The sequence below is a fragment of the Diplotaxodon limnothrissa genome, linkage group LG15, assembly GCF_057381915.1.
Source record: "Diplotaxodon limnothrissa isolate DT_005_m linkage group LG15, D_limnothrissa_male_GT1.1, whole genome shotgun sequence".
NCBI classification, from domain to species: domain Eukaryota; kingdom Metazoa; phylum Chordata; class Actinopteri; order Cichliformes; family Cichlidae; genus Diplotaxodon; species Diplotaxodon limnothrissa.
In genome coordinates, this window is record NC_140610.1 from 2774934 (window position 1) to 2796175 (window position 21242).

At 40.9% G+C, this 21242-nt stretch overlaps 2 protein-coding genes across 3 annotated transcripts in view; one reads left to right on the plus strand and one right to left on the minus strand.

Annotated features, from left to right (window-relative positions):
- Positions 1-1278, plus strand: part of gtf2a1 (general transcription factor IIA, 1) — a 21486-nt gene extending 20208 nt beyond the window's left edge. The window contains exons 11-12 of one of the 2 annotated variants that reach the window (XR_014906879.1): positions 935-1010; positions 1113-1278. The gene's annotated coding sequence lies outside the window, so the exon portion shown is untranslated. Of the gene's footprint in view, positions 1-934 lie in introns of both variants that reach the window. The other variant, XR_014906878.1, reaches the window with a different exon arrangement.
- tshr (thyroid stimulating hormone receptor) overlaps positions 1-21174 on the minus strand; it is a 25299-nt gene extending 4125 nt beyond the window's left edge. Inside the window, exons 1-8 of the mRNA XM_085372756.1 lie at positions 21005-21174; positions 13927-13998; positions 13057-13131; positions 8587-8661; positions 7178-7252; positions 6639-6716; positions 5986-6054; positions 1624-1701 (exon numbers count right to left, since the gene is read on the minus strand). Of these exons, the coding sequence (XP_085228882.1) occupies positions 1624-1701; positions 5986-6054; positions 6639-6716; positions 7178-7252; positions 8587-8661; positions 13057-13131; positions 13927-13998; positions 21005-21174 (692 nt within the window). The remainder of the gene's footprint in view (positions 1-1623; positions 1702-5985; positions 6055-6638; positions 6717-7177; positions 7253-8586; positions 8662-13056; positions 13132-13926; positions 13999-21004) is intronic.
- Positions 21175-21242: the final 68 nt, after the last annotated feature.

Sequence of the window (21242 nt, forward strand, 5' to 3'; positions counted from 1 at the left end):
CTTTTTTTTAACTTGTTTTATCAGTTTTAATCTTTTAACTTTATGGATCAAGCAAAAATTTAATTATCTGCAACATTCTCTGACTTGAATAAATTAGTTTAACATTTAAACCTATTTTCTGCACATTCCAGCACATAAAATAATTTTTTGTGTGTGTTTACACTCAGTCTTTCAAATAGATGCAAGTAAAACACAGCAGAAAATAAATAAAGTCAAAGACTCAGCGGTCCTGTTGCTCTATTTTCACCTGTAAAGCAGGAGTGGGGGTAGGCGGAGGTTTACCCTGGTGCAGGTGTGCCGCGGTCAGTGGAAGAATCCGCGAGTTTCTCTGTGAGTTTCCCATTACGTCGTAGCTACTCGGTGCTTGTTTAGGGTTTTTTTTCGCTGTAAAAAGAAGTTTTCTTCCCACGCACAGCGGACACTAATGTTTTTGTCACTTTTTATGGAATCAAACTCAAAGTAAGGTCAGTACTTCCACGCTTTAAATGCTGCACGCTCATACTCTCTCTGCACTCGATATATGATCCACTGTTGATCTGCACACAGCTGTTGTCACGAACGTCGCACTCGCTTACGTCACTGTCGTGAGACATTCTCGCAAAAAATATCACGGTTTTAGTAACGCAGTAACGCAGCGTTCCTACGGGAAAGTAACGGTAATCTAATTACCGTTTTTGCAATAGTAATCCCTTACTTTACTCGTTACTTGAAAAAAGTAATCAGATTACATCTCTGGTGCTAAATATCCCTCAAAACGGTTTGCTGTGGGTGTGTTTTCTAATCTTTGTTCTGTTCTGTCTTTTCATGTTTTAAAACCTACAGCCATATAAAACCGAAAGTGCAGAGATTAATAACAAGTATGATTCAGTGCAGAGAGGTCTGTTAACATTATCGCCAGTTCTAAAAGTTTCAGGTTGTGTCCTTATTTACCCAGAAACAGAAGAAAAGTGTGAAAACCTACGTAGACGCTACGATTCAGGAGCTGGTAGAATCACCTTTAAAAATGAAAGGTAACCATTTCCTGTATGACTTTGTGAGTCTTTCACATTGCTGTAGAGGAATTTTGGCCCCATCTACTTGACAACACTGATTTAGTTCATTGTGATTTGCAGGTATTTGTTTATGCACAGCTCTCTGAAGTCCCCAGTATGCCTGCAGCGTGGTCGCTTTGATTCCATTTATGCTCATCGTTATGGTGCAGGTGGCAGATAAAACCTCTACATCAGCGCTAACACAGGAACAGAGAAGAAGTCAAAACATGCTCAATCATTCAGGTAAGGAAATCCCAAAAAGATTTCAGACTGAAAAAGTCACTTGGATGAGTGATGAAACTCTACGTCCAGATGAACAGAATCAACTCTGGGAGTTTATAAACACCTCATTTCCACTTTAGCAACAACTGCAGGGGTGGGAGTGATGTAAGGCTTAAAGGTAGAGGTGAGGCTGCTTTAAAAACAGGGCTGCTGGAGACCAGAAATAAATGGCTGACGTCATGTCCATCTTTTATATACAGTCTATGTTATCAATATGCAATAAAATATTATGCAATAATAAAAAAAATATATATAAGTGTGTAGAAGTACAAGGAGTTGATGAGAGTGGCTCAAATTTTCAGGTACTCACAGGAGAATGGGGCCGCTGATGGTTCCCGCAAAACATCTGTCATCCATCTCGGTTAAATACTTATTCCTGTGAAGGTCACTGGACAGGAAAGCACAAAATTACGTTTTTTCGAGAGAAAGAAAACCTGCACGTTGAAGTCAGACTGACAAAGGTGAGGTGCGGGGTCATATTTCTCTTGTCTTTAGGGTCAAAACATCACAGAAAACGTCTCACTTGCATTGTTGATTCAAATTCGAAAGTATACGGTTTGACGGTACCTACTTCTCACCCTTGTGCACATCTCCCTGAATCCCTTAAATCTAATAAGGATAATAGACATGTGAGGGATGTGTTTGTCTTGGTCAGGCTGTGCTGGGATCAGTTCTCCCCTCAGCGCAGATCAGGCGCCAACACAAACACCCGTGTGGTAAGACTCACTAGTTACCGACCAATGGCTTAATTGGGCTGTTATAAGGACGTGGACTTGAGTGTAGGTGTTGTAAAAGAGGAGAGGGGTCTTAGATTAATATCATTAATATCTCATATCCTGACTATGCAGGATTCTGGACCAGAGGTGAAAAGCAGAAAACATGTTGCGACAAGGAGGGAAAAGGCGATATTGTTACCTTTTCTCTGCTCGGTGATTTATGAGGTTATTGAATGCAGGAGCATGAAATAGATTTCTACAAGCCTGAGGACTCGTGTCACCGAGTATTTGGGAGAAGGCCACTCTTAATGCAGACTTCCTGAAAGACATATTTGGAAACATATTTCCCCGTGAGAGCTCCTCCTTGCTAATCAAGAGCTGGACTTTTTGAGTGCATATGAGAAGGCCCAACTATGATCCTTCTGTAGCGCAAGTTTGGGTAAGGAAATAGACATCCCAGATGTCAGAAAGTGTTAAACCCAGGCAAAATGCTGCATAATCTAATTTGTGGGAAAATAGAGGGCCAATAAACTGTTTCAGGGCCCCAGTGACAGATAGTTACCCAGATACGCTAAAAAAGACTTTTAAATCATTGTTTTGATTATTCAGTGTGATAGCGTCTGAAAGTGATGGGAAAAGGTTTTTTTTGCTTTGTTGGTCAGAGTTAAGAAGGTTTCTTTAGCTTCTCAATATTTTAGTAATAATTTAAGTAATCACTGTTGTTTCTTTGCCTAACAACTGTTCATCCAACCCAGTGGGTTGGATGGCTGGTGGCGTTCCAGTGTTTCCAGTGCCTGTTAACTCTGTGTAAACACAGAGGTCTAACACAGAGTTAGGGGTGTTTGGTTATCTATCAGCATTAATGAATTCCTAGACCTTTTAACCCTTTAACCATCACATCTAAGGTCCAAACCCACACCCCTTTGTTTCGTTGTTTTTCTTTCTTTGGGCTTCAGTAAAGTGCTGACAGGTGGAACAGATGATGATGATGATGTCATATGCGCCACCAGCTACAGGTTGAGACATCCGTCACCTTGTATTCTTCAGATACATCTTAAGGCCTTTTTCCCCTCTTGTGAACATGTGTGCAAAGTCCTCACCAACATCCCACCCAAAAACCATCTACCTTCAAAGAAAACCAAATGCAGCACAATGAAATCCAGAAACCAAAACCCTCGAGCAAGAACAGAGAACTAAGAGAAAACAACAGCATGCATTGTGGTGCTCCATGCTGTGAGGACATCCCCACTCCGAATAAGGCCACCTAAATCAGGAGCCCAGACACCCCAGAGGACCAAAACATACAGGGAACACCAAGCTGCAGTGGACACCAGGGTGTCGAGCCCGAAACATGCAGGAAGGCCCACTGAGACCCAGCAGGGCCCAGACAGCCAGGAAGAGGAGCCCACAGCACCACAGGAGCCAAGGCACAGCGAACAGACCCAAAGCCCCGGAAGGACACCAGCCAGGACAACCAGGGTCCAGGGAAGAACCCCACTCTCTCTAAAAGTTTTTCTTGTTAAATTGTTCTTCTCATTTAATGAGGGGTTCACTTAGAAAGCAGATGATGGCTAACCTTAAGAAAAGTGCACATTCAACAAAACATCTTTTTTTCAGGATATTATCTCAGATGGACATGTTCATGTAACCGTTTCAGTCATCGTCTCTGTTTCCTGTGAGACGCTAACATTCAGTCATGCTGTGCGTGCAGGATTGAGTGATTTCCTGCTGTCGTTTCAATGTCTCACCATGACACATGGCACTGTGGTGTGAACATTATTACTGTAGCAGCACAGATATTAATAAATACAACTCCAGTTTACTATATCAGTGCACATAAAAGGCCCTGACTAAGAGTGAGGAGGATGACAATCTGTGAAGAGTGACAGGAAAGCAGAGGGAGAGAGGAAGACATGCGGCACATGGTCGCCTGCTCATCCCAGCGAGATAAACCAGCACCCAGGATAGACTTTTTCAAAGAGTTTAAACTGATCACTTTGTGTGGTGAAAACCACATAAAGCCACCTGATGAAAACAAAAACTAGCAGGAGAAACTAATGTGAGAGCTGCTTCAGCTAAACACTTCTTGGAAGGAGTTAAAAAACAACAACAACTTTGCTCTATTCCTCTTTAGCCGTAAAACCCTCTCTGTACACTGATAATCAGGTGGTTCTTAACACACTCAAAATCTAGTTTCACTTTAATTTTGTAATGCCGTCTTCCTCGGGTCCTCTAAGCGACAACCATTTGTTTCCCCCTTCACTTTTGGACTCGACATTCTCAGTGTGGTGTGACAAGGGTATAAAACAGTTCAAACATTTATATGTGGATGGTGTTTTCAATAGTTTTCCCAACTTGTCTTCTCGTTATAATCTCCCTATTACCCATTTGTTTCGCTATTTTCAAATTCGAAATTTTGTTGCCAAGTGTTTCCCAAATTTCCCCTCTTTACCTCCAGAACAGCAGTGGGAAACTACGTTATCATTTGTTCCTCATCACAGAGGAACCATTTTGAAACCCTATGATGCTATTCTGTCTTTTAGTAACCACTCTAATGTTAAGCTTTAGCGTACATGGGAAGGAGAACTAGGAATTCGAATACATGAGGAGTCTTGGGAACAGGCTATAGCGAGGGTACGATCTTCCACCTCCTGCGCTCGTCTTGGACTTATTCAATTTAAGATCATACACAGTGTGCATTTCTCTAAGTCTAGACTTTCTGAATTGTATCCAGAAGTGGAAAATAAATGTGATAAATGCCACGGTTCCCCTTGTCACCTTAGCCACATGCTTTTTCTGTGTCCTGAGCTACAAGGTTTCTGGACCGGGTATTTTGCTATTATGTCAACTGTTCTTGGGGCAACTCTTCATCCTTGTCCTCTGATTGCTGTATTTGGGATTCCTGTTCGCTCGCTTACACTTGATTCCACACAAAAGGACATTATTGCCTTCACATCCCTACTAGCGAGACGTCTAATATTGTTGCATTGGAAGTCTGTTAAGTATCCTACTATTTCCCGGCGGCTTAAAGATGTCATGTTTTTTTTAAAACTTGAAAAAAATTTTGTCTTTGTTTTAGAATGCGTTGTTTTTTTTCATATATATATATATATATAAGTTTATTTACTTAGGAAAATGAAGAAAGGTTGATTGTATTTCGGTAACTGCAAGTACTGTTGTTTTCTTTTTCAATAAAAATATTTTCAAAAAAACAAAAAACAAAACAACAGTGTGGAGGCACCTGGAAATCAGCCTGACAGGTTCAGATGAGTTGTGTCTGATAAGGAGATACTGCTGCTGGTGGAGCTTGTTGCTAAGCAATGAAATTAAAGGTATCATTCGCAAAAGTCCCTTCAGTACAAGCAGAAGAGATGGAAATATCGAGATGAGACAAAGGCTGTATTTTCTTTTATTTTGAAATGTGCATTTCACATGGAAAGGTTAAAAAAGAAATACTGCACTAAGAGAGACGCCGCGCTGAGGAGCATCTGTCTCACAGTACCAACCCTGACTTTTTGAGCAGTTACTATCACACACATGCAGCGAGTGTATCCTCCTCAAAAGTAGTAAAAACTAGAATACGTAGGGGCAAAAACTACACTCTCCCCAAACAGGTGCCAGTGAAGCTCAAGCCAGCAGCCGGTTATCTTGAATTTGGCCTAAAGGCTGGAAACAGAAGGGAACAAATGGAACAGTACCAGTGTTGTTGTTTCTCTTCAGCTTTTATAAAGTTTAAATGGGACAGTTTAAATTTAAAACCTGGCAGACAAGCTGTTTCCTTCTTACTCTTTCCGTTCTTTACTGCGTTGGCTGTAGCTTCATATTTACCTTACCATTCACCATTAAAGTCTGGAAGGCATGGGGGGAAAAAAAGCACATTTCCCAAAATTCCCAGCTCTATAACCAGTCATACCAGTTTTACTTCAGCGTGGTGTTCAGTCGCCAGAAATACTTACACTTGATCTAACTTTGTCCCGTTGAAGGCATGATGTCGTATGGATCTGAAGCCGTTTCCATACAGCATCCTGGAACAAAGCAATAAATAGTAACATCGAGAAAAAAGGAGAAGGCACTCATCAGGACTTGTCTCCTTCGGTTTAATAACCAAGCTGGTGAATGAAAATACTTTCCACATGTTGATCCTTCATCCGCTCCTCTGCACCAGTGACAGATGAGTGGGGCCTACTTGTTTCACTTTTTATGGTGAGACTTGTCTGTCCGTGCAATTTAGCGGTTCTTAAACCCAACATTTACCTCACTTCCCTCATTCCCAAATCCAACCGCATGCATGTGATTGCCCGTCAGTGGTGGGTGAGAGTGATTGTCCCGTTGTGCTTGTTTTTGCTATCTTTGTCAGCTCGAGTGAGGTCGGGGTGAGGACATGTTTTTAAAGTGAGGTCATTTTGCACGGCCCCCATTTCCTCTGGTGGCTATTTTAAGGTTTTTGCTTGGGTGAAAACAATGTTACAGTTTTTCTTCTATAAGCTACATGCAAGCGTAACATATTAATATGGATTTGCATCAGGTGTGCGATTGAGCTTTTTTAATACAAAGCATATATGTGCATCTGCGTGTGGTCCCCCCTGTGAGTGCGGTTCATATAGCTCACACTGTCAGCACTTCGCTGGTGATGCCACAGAACGCGTTGGCTGGGATCTCGGTGATGTAGGGCTGATCAACAATTTCCCTGCAAAGGAAGACGGAGAACGGGCAGGAAATGAAGTGGTGTTGTAAATAAATGCCTTTCACTGGAAAGAGGCATGGGGAGAAATGTGGTGTTGATGATTGTTTCGCAAGTGTTACAGCTGGGTAGGAAAATTAGATTTAGGAAATAAAGGAGCTGACTGAGTGGGTGAGGACAAAGAGAGATGAGACTGTTGTGTTCCAAATGACTTGCCCAGCCTTGTTTTGTGAAGTACAAAGGAGCATTATCAGTCTTTTCATTCTGTCTGCTTTGACACACAAACAATAACCACGAACCATGAGATGCTAACTTTTCAGAATAAAAACACTACATTATTCTGTCAACAATGTAGCAAAGAGAGGAGATGATAATGGCCAAGTATCCTTCTAAGTCTTATTGATTTACCATATTATAGTAATCAGTTGTGTTGATGTTCAAAGTAGGAGTTTTAAGAAGCAACTTACAGGATGAAGTTCATGTCGTTAGAATGGATGTTGCTCAAATCAGGGAAGAAAGTGAGGCCAGTATTGAAAATCCCCCTGAATGGCACAGAGAAGGTTACATTCATCAGTAATTGATCACCTTTAAAGGGGACCTACTATGCTCGTTATCCACTTCCTGGGCTCTAATAGTGTTTTTGCATCCTTGATACTAGATTTTTGTGCTTTGGTGAAACCATTTATTTTACTCTCTGTCTGAAACGGCTCATTTTAGCTCCCTGTCTTTAAGCTAACTGCCCCTCGCTACCCACAGACTGAAACTACAGACAGTATAAAACACTGATGTAGCTTCTGGGTCAGAAAAACGATGCCAATGTGGAAATGCCTTAAAGTTACAGTGTGTAAAATCTCATCACTAGATGTCCACTGTTTACCTCGACTGTCAATATGTCTGTTTGCTCAGGAGGAGGCTGTAAAACTTGTGAAAGGATACGAAACGATGAGTGACTCACTTCGATGACAGGATGTTGAGGATATTGGGAACCTTTCCACTGTTAGCTGCTGTTGGCCGGCATCAGTCACCTTATCTTTGAAGTGGATCTAACCTTGTTATTCTGACACTTACTGGATACATTTTTTTAACATTGATAAAAAGTTACGTCTGTTTCGTAAATTTCAGTCATTCAAAATATAAGATTATCTGAGGTATGAAGCCACACGCTTATTGGTGCATGAGTTGTCAATCACAAGTAATTAGCCAATGAGCGTGCAGTTTCACAGTCAGACGTTCCCGCTTTCTGCAATGAAAATGCTGATGGTGGAAACACGTGACTTCAGAAACCAATTGGTGGAGTCACAGTAGCTGTGTCCATCTTTTATACTATCCGTGATTTTAATACAAACAGGGCTGTGTGCCTGAGATGATCATATTTTAGCTATCCACTCTCACTGATGTCAGCGCCAAGAGCAGAAAACAACCCTGTGAGACAGTGTTTAGAGCACCCTGACCTCGCAGGGATTACTGTGACAGGTGCAAACCTCATTATTTGAACATTTGGGCCATGTGAGCTTTCACTAGTCTGCTATGTATGACAGAAAATAAAGAAAACCATTATACGTCCACTTTAAAAGTGCAATGCATGCTACTCTCATTATTGACTCTCTGCTGAATTCATTATAAATGCATCATAAAGTGAGAGGAAAGAAAAGACAGACTGTATCATTTAATATAAACAGTCCTTAAAATATAAGCTTTTAATAGCCAAGTAGAGGCAATGGGCTTTTTAACAGAAGCTAACCATGAGTAAAGACATCATGTCAAACTGCTAAACGTTGGCCTCCTGAAAGGAAAAATGTCTTGACTGATCCCCCCCTCATGTTTTGACTTCACTCTAATGTTGACGTTTTTAAAGACCTGTTCTAAAAGTACTTACAGGTACTTGAGCTCTGGGAGATGTTTAAAGGCTTCTGGGTCAATGTAGGTCAGACTTTTCGCGTTCCGAATCTCACTGAAAGAGCAAACACGGAGAGGTGTCAGCTGCTGCCAATGTGCTCACCTTTGAATCCAAACGAATGCAGAGCATAGGTAGAAAACGAAGGTGTGTCGACGCCATGATGGTTCAGAAACACACGCGCTTTACAATCTTCAGACCTGCCGAGGGAACAGAGCAAGGTGGATGCAGTGAGCAAGAGAAGGGAAACTTGGTGCAGACAGCCAGGATCGGAAGTAAAGTCCAATTAGTGTTTCATTAGTGTGTTTACTCTGGTGCGCCCTGTGCTGCACTGAACTCTTCTCACTGCTGTCTGAGGCCATGAGGTGATCTGGAACGTGTATCCTGGCCTTTCTTCACACGCCTGGCAAACCTCATTTAAAGTTCCCGGGTAGATGAGGTTCATCTTCCCAGTGCTGTTGTGTAGAAACTCGGGGCTTACAGCAAAATATCAGAGGCAGTTAAATAAGCAAATACAACTTTTCCATAGTCTGTTAAGTTGGCTACTAAACTGATGAGTGGCAGCATTTCAGTGGGGCGAGGAAACCAGGTAAGCTGAAGAGTCGGAGTCTTTCTTATTATCCTTTGAACTCCAAAATCGGGGTCGGGATTTGATTTCTTTTTACTTGGATTACTGGTCGATCAAGTTTGTGTTTCTGTGGGTGGTCCTCTTTTCTTTGTCTTTGGCGGGTGATGTCAACCGTGCAATTTGCGCTGTTGCATCGAGCCTAAGTAAAAACTAGAACTGGGTTTACATAGCCAAGGTAAACGGCACAATCATGACAGAGAGGAAACAGCTCTGCCCTGTACATAAAAATAAAGGACACACGGAGAAAATGACATTTTAAGCCAAGAGAAGAGAAAGAGGTGTTATTCTGGTCACTGACAAACACATTGATTTTTTTTTTTTTTTGGCCACTTGGGGGCACCAGCACAAACTATAAATACTACATTTACAAATTATCACCGTAATTTCTCAGTTAACCTGCAATACACTGACAAAATGTTTTTTTTTATTCACTTGTATTCTGTTCTTTGGTTCCCAGAATTTCCCCCGCTGCTCTTCCCCCTGGCTTTTCTTAACCCCAGACTGAAGGATGCATACTGCACTCTAGCCCACCCTTTAAACTGTGCTCAGTCATGGCATGCAGTTCATACACTGGTCGAACAAGCCAGACTTCGGGGATCAAAAATACTCAATCATGGTACAGACCTGATTATACCATCTGTGTTTCTCTATGTCTTATGCTGTACAGCCACACCTCCTTTCTTTATATTTTGCTAGGAAAATGGGAAATAGGTGTAGTGATTTATTTACATGTGCAAATGTAAATATAAAAACAGTATATAAGGCAAAATCAAAATGATCCCTCACTGCTTAAATAATATTGAGGCTCAGACTTTGTCCACGACTGATAGTCTTCCATTGTGTGTTGTTATATTTAGGTATGCTTTGGCTGCTTTGGCAGAGTGTTTGGGATAACTGTCATGGAGTATCAAACCCCGATGACACCTGTGAGGATCCACACAGGCTGAAATGCAGCCCTGAACCATGACAGAGCCTCCACCGTGTTCACAGATGGTTGCAGACAGTCAGTGCTGTTCCTCTCCTGACTTGACAATTTCAAGTCAGGAGAGGAATTCTTTGATTTTCAGTCTAGTTCTTGTGTAATTTGGCATAGCGCCTCATTTTCTCCATGTTTCCCCTCCTTCAGAATGGCTTCTTGACAGCCACCCTTCCACTGAGATTATTTCTAATGAGGCTTTGGCGAACAGTAGATTCGCTGACAGCTGAAGGGCCAGATGTATCTCTCAGGTCCTGGGTCAGGTCTTTGCTGTTTTCTTAAGGACATGACTTTCAGATGCTGTTCATCAGCTGTAAAAGCGTTTTGGGCCTGCCACTTTCTTTGTACTCCATTTGCCCCAGTTCCTTACATTCTTAAAGATACACTATGCCAGGATGTGCCATGTTTTCATTGGATATTCCCTTGTTGGTGGGAACATACTATTTTATGCCCATCAGACATTTTTCATAGATTCAGCTAAAGAAACGAGAACAAATGAAACATTTTTCTGACAGGCTGCTAGTAACAAAGATACAATTTAAAATCACTTCCTTGCTGAGTGTCTGTGAAGGTTCTCAGTCATCCAGGTCATCGTAGTCTAAGGAGCTTGGAAAGGAAGCCGTCTGGACTTCTTTAAATTGCTTGAAGACGTTTCACCTCTCATCCAAGAAGCTTCTTCAGTTATGGGGTCAAATAGTGGAGAGTCCCAGATTTAAGCCCTGTAGTAGTACCCCACCCCCCAAGAGGGACAAAGGACCCCCTAATGATCCCCTACCTAATCACATGAGCCAAGGTGTGAAAAAGGGTGTAGGTCACAATCAGCCAGGGTTTCGGGTGAGCTCATTGTGAAACCCTGGCCCCACCCTATCAGGGCCCAGGATGTGAGTGGGCGTTAAGGTGTCTGGGAAGGATCTCAAAAATGGATTATAGATGGCAGACAGTTGGTGTCGTAAGCCCCGCCTCTGTTCAAAGATGGTCGCTCACAGTGGACATAGATGCTTCTTTCACTCCTCTTTCAAACCATCTGTCCTCTCTGTCCAAAATGTGAACATTGGCATCCTCGAAAGAGTGTCCTTTATCCTTAAGATGCAGATGGACAGTCGAGTCTTGTCCTGTGGAGGTGGCTCTTCTGTGTTGTGCCATGCGCTTATGAAGTGGCTGTTTGGTTTCTCCAATGTGGAGCTTCTTCAATGAGAGGTGAAACGTCTTCAAGCAACTGAAAGAAGTCCAGACGCTTTTCTTTCCAAGCTCCGTAGACTTCCTTGCTAAGTCTGTTATGTGTAGACACAGCACAGGTTTATCCCTTAAGTTAGGTGCCTATGCTTGAATTATTTCATAGGTACAAGGACTGGACTGAAAATTATTTAAAAAGCAGCCAATGTCCAAAGAAAGGCACTGAAAGAAAGCTTGAAGAACTATTGCTCAAGACACTATTAAAAATTACAACAAAGTCCTGCTCCTTGGAACCAAAACATAAAGGAATGAAGGATGGCTCGGGACTTTTGCACAGTTCTGTAGCTGTACATGAGGCACACGATGAGCCAGAGCAGTGAGCTAAAGAATTCCAGTTCAGTGAGTTCAGACCATAGTTCAAATAAAAATACTGATTAGCACAGCTTTAGCCTTTATGTGGTAAAGACCTGTGTTTTCTTTGTGCCAAACAAGAGTTTACACTTTCATAAAAAAGCCATATCCAGACTGAAGCAGCGTGAAAGTTTACATATGAGCCGTATAGTTCGAGTGTAGCGTTGAGAGATTTCAACATTTTTACCTCCCTAAAAAACCAAGTATTCATCGCACTGGTAGTTTCATGTTATGGTGGCACAAGGGAAACTTTATCCAACCCCCTCTGAATTCTTAGCTCCAATGGCAAGTCCTTGATCCACAGCTGCTGTCGGCCTCAAGCAGCCAACAGGAAGCAGAGCATTAATTTGTGTCTGACCCTGAAGGAAACCTGAGAGAGATGCTATTATCTTATGGATGGCACTACACCACACCAATCAGCGGCAAATAGGCCCCAGAGATCCAAAATACACCCCCAGAACACACATACAACCCTCAGCTAGCAGCTTGAATTATTACTTCTGTCTGTGTTTTGATATCTGGATTTCAACAGCTAATAAGGAAAGAACTCGGATAGAAAAGACATCCAAATCATGTCGAATTAACTTTTCTAGCTGTTAATCATAATTTCCGTCTCAAACGACTGCACACGCCCGCGTTTTTTAAGAGTGGAAACAAATTGGCATGTGCACAAGCTCCTGTGTTACAGGATGCTATACCTTGGAACAAATCATTCACATGAGCAGGAAGTCTTGCAGTAATATATGAAGTGCTGGGAGGTGTTCTGCTGGAAAGTGTGTGGTCCACGCAAGACACTCAGCCATAAATCTCTATCCCATAATTGAGAATAGAGTGCACCTTGCTAGACTTTTCCCCCTGAGCTGCTTCAACGAGAGCTGGAGCATGAAGAAAAAGAGCAGAGAAGCCAAACACTGGCTGCTGTTTAGCCTCTCTGCTCTAACATCTTATTAGAGCGAACTCAGTAGTAGCTCACCAAATACATCCAAGATAATGAGTTATTTCATTGAATTGAATTGTTTATCTAATCTGCATTTAGTATTCCCACAACAGGGTTATTTCTTTAGCCTCATGAACTGGCAAAAGCGCTCTGATTACAAGTGGCGAGCAGTGTGAAAGGGAGAAATAAGCTCCTGTCTTTCCCTGCTTTCATTTGCTGCTGGCAAGGTTCAAAATTAAGCAGTTTTTTCTCCCGAGAGAGAGCAAATGGAACAGCTTGATCAATAAAGATCAATAAAGAGTGTGCCCTTTTCCTTTAGTTACTCACATGTGGGTAATTTTCCTCAGGCTGTAAAACGAGTGCTTCCCCAGCCTCTGCAGCATCATGTCCACAGATATATATCTACGAGAAATAAACAAAGCTATCGGACAAATTGTCTGTGTAATATAAACATAAACGACTTCTTTGTAGCACATGACTTTAAAGAATGAAGGTACTGTGGTCGTGTTAGGAGGGGGGAAACATAAGACATGTTTTCACAAATGAGTTTGTGGCTCCAAAAATCATCCTAAAGCCTGAAAGTCTTTCCTGAATTTATAAGTCCACCTTGTGTAAAGCCTCCAAAGTCGTGGGTAATTTTACAGGCATGCCCCTCGCATATACATTACTTAGTCATCAGTCACTCGGCTGCATGCTCTGAAAATAATCACTTACTTTTTTACAGTTATTATGAGTTACTTGATAAAACACACCTCTGTGTATCTGAAAATATAATTGACATTTTATTGATTTTCTGTCCTGAAGTCTGCCTGTTCAGAGTCAGTCGAAATGCTGGCCGTGTGCACTTTTGTGTGGTTCAGGCTTATAGAAAACCTCTCCTCCACACATCCGTCTCTCTTTATGCATGACTTGGACGCAGATGTGGAACTCAGCAGCTGAGGATCAAGGCTCAAGTGTATATTTTACCTCAGCACAAAAACTCCACCTCTACACCCAAAAATCTCTGCTGGAATACCTAGGCCATGTCCAAGCCCTGCTGTGGTGGAAGGAGAAACATTCCTATTGCAGGAACGCATTAGCTCTTCCAGCTCTGATTAGAAGCCAGCGGTGACACTAAACAGAGAGCATATCGTCTGCTTGGGTGAGAGACAAAAGGGAAAGGGGTGGCTGGGTGTGAGGGGAATAACCTGCACTCACATTCTTGAGATGTTGACCACGTTGGCAAAGGCATCCGCTGGCACAGATGATAGACGGGTCTCAAAAAGCCACCTGGTTAACAACAAACAAACAAAAAACCCCATAATGATGAATATTTAATTTGTCACAAAAAAGTTTAATTCCAATTTTACTTGTAATTTCTTTTGTAATTGTATGATTAGATTACATTTAATGACATTACAGTAAGTAGCCAGAGCCAGCACGTCACTTTGCTAAGCTAAGTTAGCTCAAATTAGCTTAGCATAAAGATTAGAGATGTAAGGAAAAAGCCTGGTTTAGTGGTTATTTTTACACTTCAGTTGTTTTGCAGACTAAACAAATGATAGAAGATATAATGGACAAGTGATTTAAAGGTGGTTTTGTTACCTGTGATAAAAGTCAGAGAAGTCTTTCTCTATTTTTTCCAGTATTGACACTTAGCTAACTATACACAAAAGAGATGCTCATCTGCTATCCCTTTCTATTCCCTCCATCCCATCTTCTGTCAGCAGCAAAGTCAGGAGTGCATTTCCCAAAATAGCAGTTTATTTACATATTCACATTTCAGTTGAAAGAAAGAAGGAAACAAACAGTACAGGCAATGAGGGAAAGAAAGCAATATCACAAAGTCCAAATACTAGCGGGTCTCCGGAAAAAAAGAGAAAAAGATGAAAGCTTTCTCTGAAGATAATGGGGAAACAGATCCCCCCTGAAGGAACAGAAAGGAAAACAAGGACATGAATGTAAGCTGGCAACCAAATCAAACAATGTCTGGGTGTGTTTATGATGTTTCAGAAAGTGTAGTGTGCGAGACAGAGTTCAGGAGATTTAATGGGTAAGTTGTCATGAAGGAGAAGAAAACAGGTGGAAAGTTCTTAGGAAATAAAAAACCAAGACTGAGAACTAAAAAAAGCTGGTAAGGTATGTGATTCACGTGGAAGAATAGCTAACGGTTAAACAATTTTTATGTTATGGGGAAAATAATGGAATCTGAACCATTTTAAATATATATATATTTTTAATTTTGTAAAAGAGAGAATCTTTTAAATGAAATTTAAAACACTAAAAGAAAATATTTCAAAATAAGAAATAATTTCAGAATGGGATTATGGGAATTTTGTTCTCTCTCTCTTTTTTTTTTGATTCATAAACTTTAGCCTTTAGGCTTTAGCCAGAAGATGATTAGCCTATTAAAGAAGTATCTTTAAACATTCATGGCGAAACATCTTGCATGGTTCTACTTAAACGTCAGTGCATGGATGCCTACCTACAACAATTTACCCAGACTGAACTCAAATCCATCACATACACAATCAGACAAAGCAGGTCCCACTGAGACTAGAACTCAGATTGCTAGATTCAAAGGCCAGAGTGCTAACCATTACACCATGGAACCATCAATTCGTTACAAGAAAGCTATGTGCTGGTATGGATGTTGGTTGCACATATCTTTTTGAGACTCTTCAGAGGGGACGTGTCATCCTGTCACGATGTACCTCATCAAGCAGGCTAGATTTATTGAGAAAGTATACAAAAAATATTTTGAGGAACCAGTTGGTGACTACCTAGCGACCAGTTGAGACCACCTGGCAAGACAAACTCTTTGCAACCTTCAGCAATCAGTAAACGCCAAAACATTTAAACGGCAAAGTGATTGTCAGGGGGTCGCCCACTGCTCGCTAGCCTTATGTGACTGGGGCTTAAACAAAACTACGAAATGGGCGGTGGCTATGTCCAGGAACATCGAACAACAATATATATAAAAAAATGTAAAAAAAAAACACGCACATTAATAGATAGGGTGTTGTCATTTTTTGCGAAACAAGAAATGTGTTGACATGTGCTAGTAAATGAAATGTGTTATTAAAAAGTGCAGTTTAGCCTTTTTGACATTAATCAACTAATTCGCTACTTCATAGGAAATAAATGAGTGATAATAATCATTAAATCTTTACACCAGGGCATCATCTAAAATGTTCAACCTTTTCTTTAAGGACACACGACCTTGCAAATAAAAAGTGTTATTTCTTTCCTTGCTGGAGACTTTATTGCGGTGGACTTAGGAATCATAACATAATAATAGAGGAAAGGGATTAAGATGGTATCCACATGTGTTGCTGTCATGTTATATTCCAGGCTCATGGGATGCACATTTAGAGTTTGTTCCACCACATCCTGATTCAACTAGCAACAGTGTACGCAAGCATTTGGGGAAAAGAACATGACTCAGCCAAAGCCAGCATCTTCACGCACCTTTGGTTCATCAGGGGAACAAAAGACTAATTCAGAGGCTGAGATTTGGCCGATGAGTCCGCATCACGCTCGCACGTGGAGCGGGGTTGTCAGTCTGCAAACACGGGCGCACGGCACTCTGCACGCGCTCTGACAAACTCAAACAAACACAGCGACACAGAGCAGACCCTGACACCAAACACCCCGCTCAGAACCACGCAGTTTCACCGCCACACTCCAACCAGAATGCATTTTCCCTCAGGAGTACAGGGAGAAGACCGGTGAGGCCATCTTGAAGGGCTTAAGGAGAGAATTACTACCCCAATTTGTCATTTTGGATAGAAAACCTAAAAAACAAACAGGCTGGGAATTGACTTTGAAGTGGGGAGAGGCCACATAATTCACAGTGGTGTCAGCGCCCGATTGACAACATAGCTGTGTTTACTATGAGCTCTCTTTAATTTTGTGCGTTGGCTGGTAGAGAGGCTCTGTTACATATTGTGCTACAAACCTTTCTCCAGATGGAATCGTTTAAAAAAATAAAAGTTCCATAAAAACGCAAGAGTGTCCACTGCACACTTGCTTTCTGACATTTACTTGTTCAGTCGTGTCTTGCAATAGACACGTATAGAAGCGCTGTTAAAAAAGTGATTTGTTTTCTCATAAACACGTGCAGAAATTAATGCACCACTAACAATTTCCACTGCATGACCCATTGGTAGAAATGAATGGCTAGTAAATTGTCAGTGTTTCCATTAATCGCATCTCATCACGTTCAACATCCTGCTTTTTCTCCTCTTGCATTAATCAGGGTGCTCATCTGTTACCATTCAGCAAACGGCATTAGGATTTCACTGTGAGGGGCTGTTTTATTAGACGTTGACTTGTCACATGTTTAAACTCTGATCAAAAAAAAAAAATCTGAGGTTTCTGAAGAACTGGAACTGCTGCGTTTCCATTGAAGTGTTTTTCCCTCTTAATTATTCGCAAATGGAACTCTTGGGGTGTTTGCAAAATGTGCTGTAAAAGGTAAATATTGTATTTGAATGCAACGTCCAGACGCAGGCGGGTGTCACGCTAGGCAGGCTTCTCAGCACGCCTGTGCTTTTCCTTTCCACCTCTCAGAGTCCCGGTGGCACACGGAGTAACCTCCACACACAAAGCACTCTAAACTCCAAGTATCCACATGTGCACTCTCGCACACACACACACTCAGACGGCTGCTTTGCAGTCCCATTTCGTTTTGTGGGAACTTTTACACGTTGTCCCGCACAAAACTATCTTTAAAATCTTTAACCAAACTCTTGTGCTAATGGCTAAATTAGCACAGAAAGCGTCAAGGCTTTTACCCACAATGGGACATTTTATAAAAGGTCATAGCTCACAGCTTCACAAATGTCTCAAAGGAAAGCTTGAGAAGAGTAAGTAACACACTCGATTGCTTTCTGGCAGAGATGAACAGATTGTATGGCTAAATTAATACCCCAGCGACTTCAGCTTAACTCTGTCCAGTAAAATAAAGGTCTGCAAACCAGCAGTTCAAAGGTTCATCAATTATAACGTAAGACTGTAAAATATTAATAATATGAATAATGATATGGTTTAGTTGTATAAACCGTACAAAAGCTCTATTTTGGCCTCTGCTTTTAAGCTACATTTCCTGGCATTAAGCTCTTTTATGCTTCAAAAAGCATATACGAATATTTAATTCTTAACTTTCAATTTCCCAGTTCAAAATCATGTAATGTGAGTGCTTTGAACTGAGTTTTGACCCTAAAATGAATACAAATTTTTAATAAGTACCATCCCTTATTATAACATTGTTATAATGGCAACATATGTAGTAAATGGTATTGGTCTAACTCCTGAATTTCTATCACGACAGTTTCTAAGGAAAACCAAATGGTGAAAGACATCTCTGGCAGCAGCCACGAGGTGAAAGGCCAAAATAAACGCAGAGCTGGACCTAGTTGGAGTCGCAAAAAGTGGACAGTATTGGCCTGACGAGGGCATTGGGGGGGATTTGTTCCTCTGTGTTTGTCTAGGCTATAGGAAAATCTAACTTTATCACACCTCATCTGCTGGAACATCCCGCTCAATACCCGGTGTATTTTGGGCTTATTTGGCAGATATTTTTATCAGGAGCGCTGGCAGTGCTAGGCTGGGCAAACTGAACAAGAATGTGAAGAACATTGAGGACATCGATTCACGTGGACATATGAATTGAAGCAGTGACGGGGAGGTAATTTTATGTGATGGGTGCTGATGAAGGCAATGCAAAGTATTTGGAATTTTGAGATGGAGGGACGCTCTAGTAACTGGAAGTGAGGAATGGGGATTATCACGGCACAGCACAGAGCCTTCTCCTGGGCTTTAGTGAACACTACATCAGGGATAGTTGGAAGAGGAACAGTTTAAAATATCAAATCAATAACCAAATTATAAGGTGTAAATATCACCGTTTATATCATAGCTTACTAGAAAATGTGGATTTTTCAAGTCCATCATGAAATGATAAGAACTCTGAGAAGGTGTGTTTAACCAGGCTGCTTTACCCTAAATGCTAACATTTCCATACTAACAATGGCAATAGATGCTAGAATTAGCATGAAACTGAAGGAGATAAGAATTATATTTATATAGCGAGTACTGGGGTGAAAAAAGAAGAAAAAGATTTGTGTATGATGATAGTGGACACATTCTAATAATTTGCTTGCCCAAACACGTGTGGTAGACAAAGAGAGTACATCAGTGTTGTTGAATTTTAGCCGACTGACCTGTGAGACCAAAACTTCAAAAATGACAATCATAGTAAGCATTCAAAGTAATAACCTACAGCACAGTAAAGTATATTAAGTCATTATTAAGTATTAGGTATAGTAACTGTTGAAGTACAGCGCAAGTCCTTCTACAAACGAGGTAGTTTTTTTTAAAGTTTTTAATTAAACTAATGTTTTCTTTCAGTTTTTACCAGGTCGGAGTTGCTACCTGGATAGAATCACTTGTCAAATCTTATTAAAACTGCTAAAAAGTTATTCTGACTTTACCCCAAAATAAGGTGATAAAAAGCTGTTGCCACTTTGCTGTTGCAGAATTATCTCAAAGATTCTTTGAGCACCATGTTTCTCCGTTGATGTTTCTGGCATATTATTATATTTAAAAATAAAATGCCCACTTGGTTATGTTCCAGGTCATTACTAAAGTGCTGTACATCGTGTACAATTAAACGTTACTGTTTGCTGATTTCAGTGGAAATACCCTTTCTGATGTTTCCAGTGTTTCCACATCTGCGATGGAGTCCATCTGAGGGGCATGTGTTTCCATCAGTCAAGGCCACAGCAAACGGGTCGCTCTCTATTGCATAATTTTCACCCTCTACTTAAGCAGTTTGGGAAATGTAAAAGCCCTGCTACATTTTTCAGAGGTGATCCTTACGAATTACATCATTGGCTCCCAGGACAGATTTTGTTGGGGTCTCAGATAACAAGATGACTATTGTACTTTTAGTTTATTTATTTATTTATATTTTAACTTTTTACAGTCAGCACATGATTGCAACAAACTATAAAGCTTTTAGTGTAACTTTGCTTTGCTTCATTTCCCTCCTAAACTAGGACTTTCCCAGACAAAGCAAGATATTTAAAGATGTCACATTGGTCTCTGAGAAAATATTAGGAGTAAACTCCACTTTTATTTCCCATTTCACAGACAAGACAAGCTTTAGAAAAAGCAGTGCGCAGAAAATTGATAATGAAAATGATGATTAGTTGCAGCCTGAGCTGGCAGTGATGCTAGAGGAAACACTGTCTTTGCAAAATGAAAACAAGTGAGTGAATGTTGGCTTTTAGCAGTATTCTTGTCATTGATGATACCATCATCAGTGGCGGTTTAGCACTGTAAATTAATACAAGATACACACAGAAGCACATTTTAGAGGTCAAAGCAGAAAGTGAAAAAAATTATGTGAGGAAATATGAGCCTGTTATTGATTGTTAAAACATTTCTTATCACCAAAGAGCATCTCTGGTGTCTGCAGTACATTTGTGCCATGCAGTGGTCTCACATACAGGACCCTAACCTGAAAGCTGTCAGTACCTTGGTAGCTCAAACCCTCCTCAGACGTTGGTGTCAAGATTATTTCTTTCTTCTTCCTATCTCGAAAAGTCCTACAGCTGATTTACCAGAGCAAAATAAAATAAACTATGGACAAAGGCACACTCGATGTGGTATACATATAGCCTAGTCAGCAAACAGAGATCCAGCCATAAAGGTGATTTCCAAATATTCCAGTGCAGATGTGATTATTTTAAGACAGAGTGTAAAAAACAAATATTACATTAGAACTGATTAGCATGAACTTTTAATATAAAACCAAGAGAGGTTTTCACTCGTGTTTTGAAATGTTCTGTTTATATTATTTGTATAGTTTCAGGTTATAAAGGTGGCTTAACTGAGTCGTTTTAAATAAAACCTACTAAACTGGGGTCATATTATTTCACAATTAATCTTGTAATTGTTAAATGCATCTCCATGAAAAATGAAAATATCAGTGTTCTTTTTCATATGTTTTAAGGCTTTACAATAACAAATAGTCAAATACAAGTGACACAGACAACTGCAGATCACAGTAATGCTATAACAGACAAAAACGATACCTTGAAAATGAAAGAATAACTACTTAACAACATAGACAGTCTCAGGATCCCCTGGGTGCACTTTGGAATATTCATGCTATTATAATGATTTTTCCTCGGGGTTAGGAACACTTTACATTCACAGTGCTTGGAAGAAAAAAAACAAAAACAGCAGGATTACTTTCACAGACGCGTTTTGAACGCCTACTTACAGCGTCTCCGTGCTCGCTGGGAACCTGGGGAGAATATCAATGTCAAAGCAGGAGATAGTGAGAGTCTTCCACTCGGAGCACTCGCAGACGGCAGGGCAGGAGTCAGCCTCAGATGCAGTGCTGATAGGGAGGGTGACGAGCGTAAACAATGCGCACGTTATCACCTGCATGCTGAAGTGCTGCTGCACACTGGCAAGTGTTGGGTTTCGATGGTAGTCCCCCTGAAGTCCACAGCCAC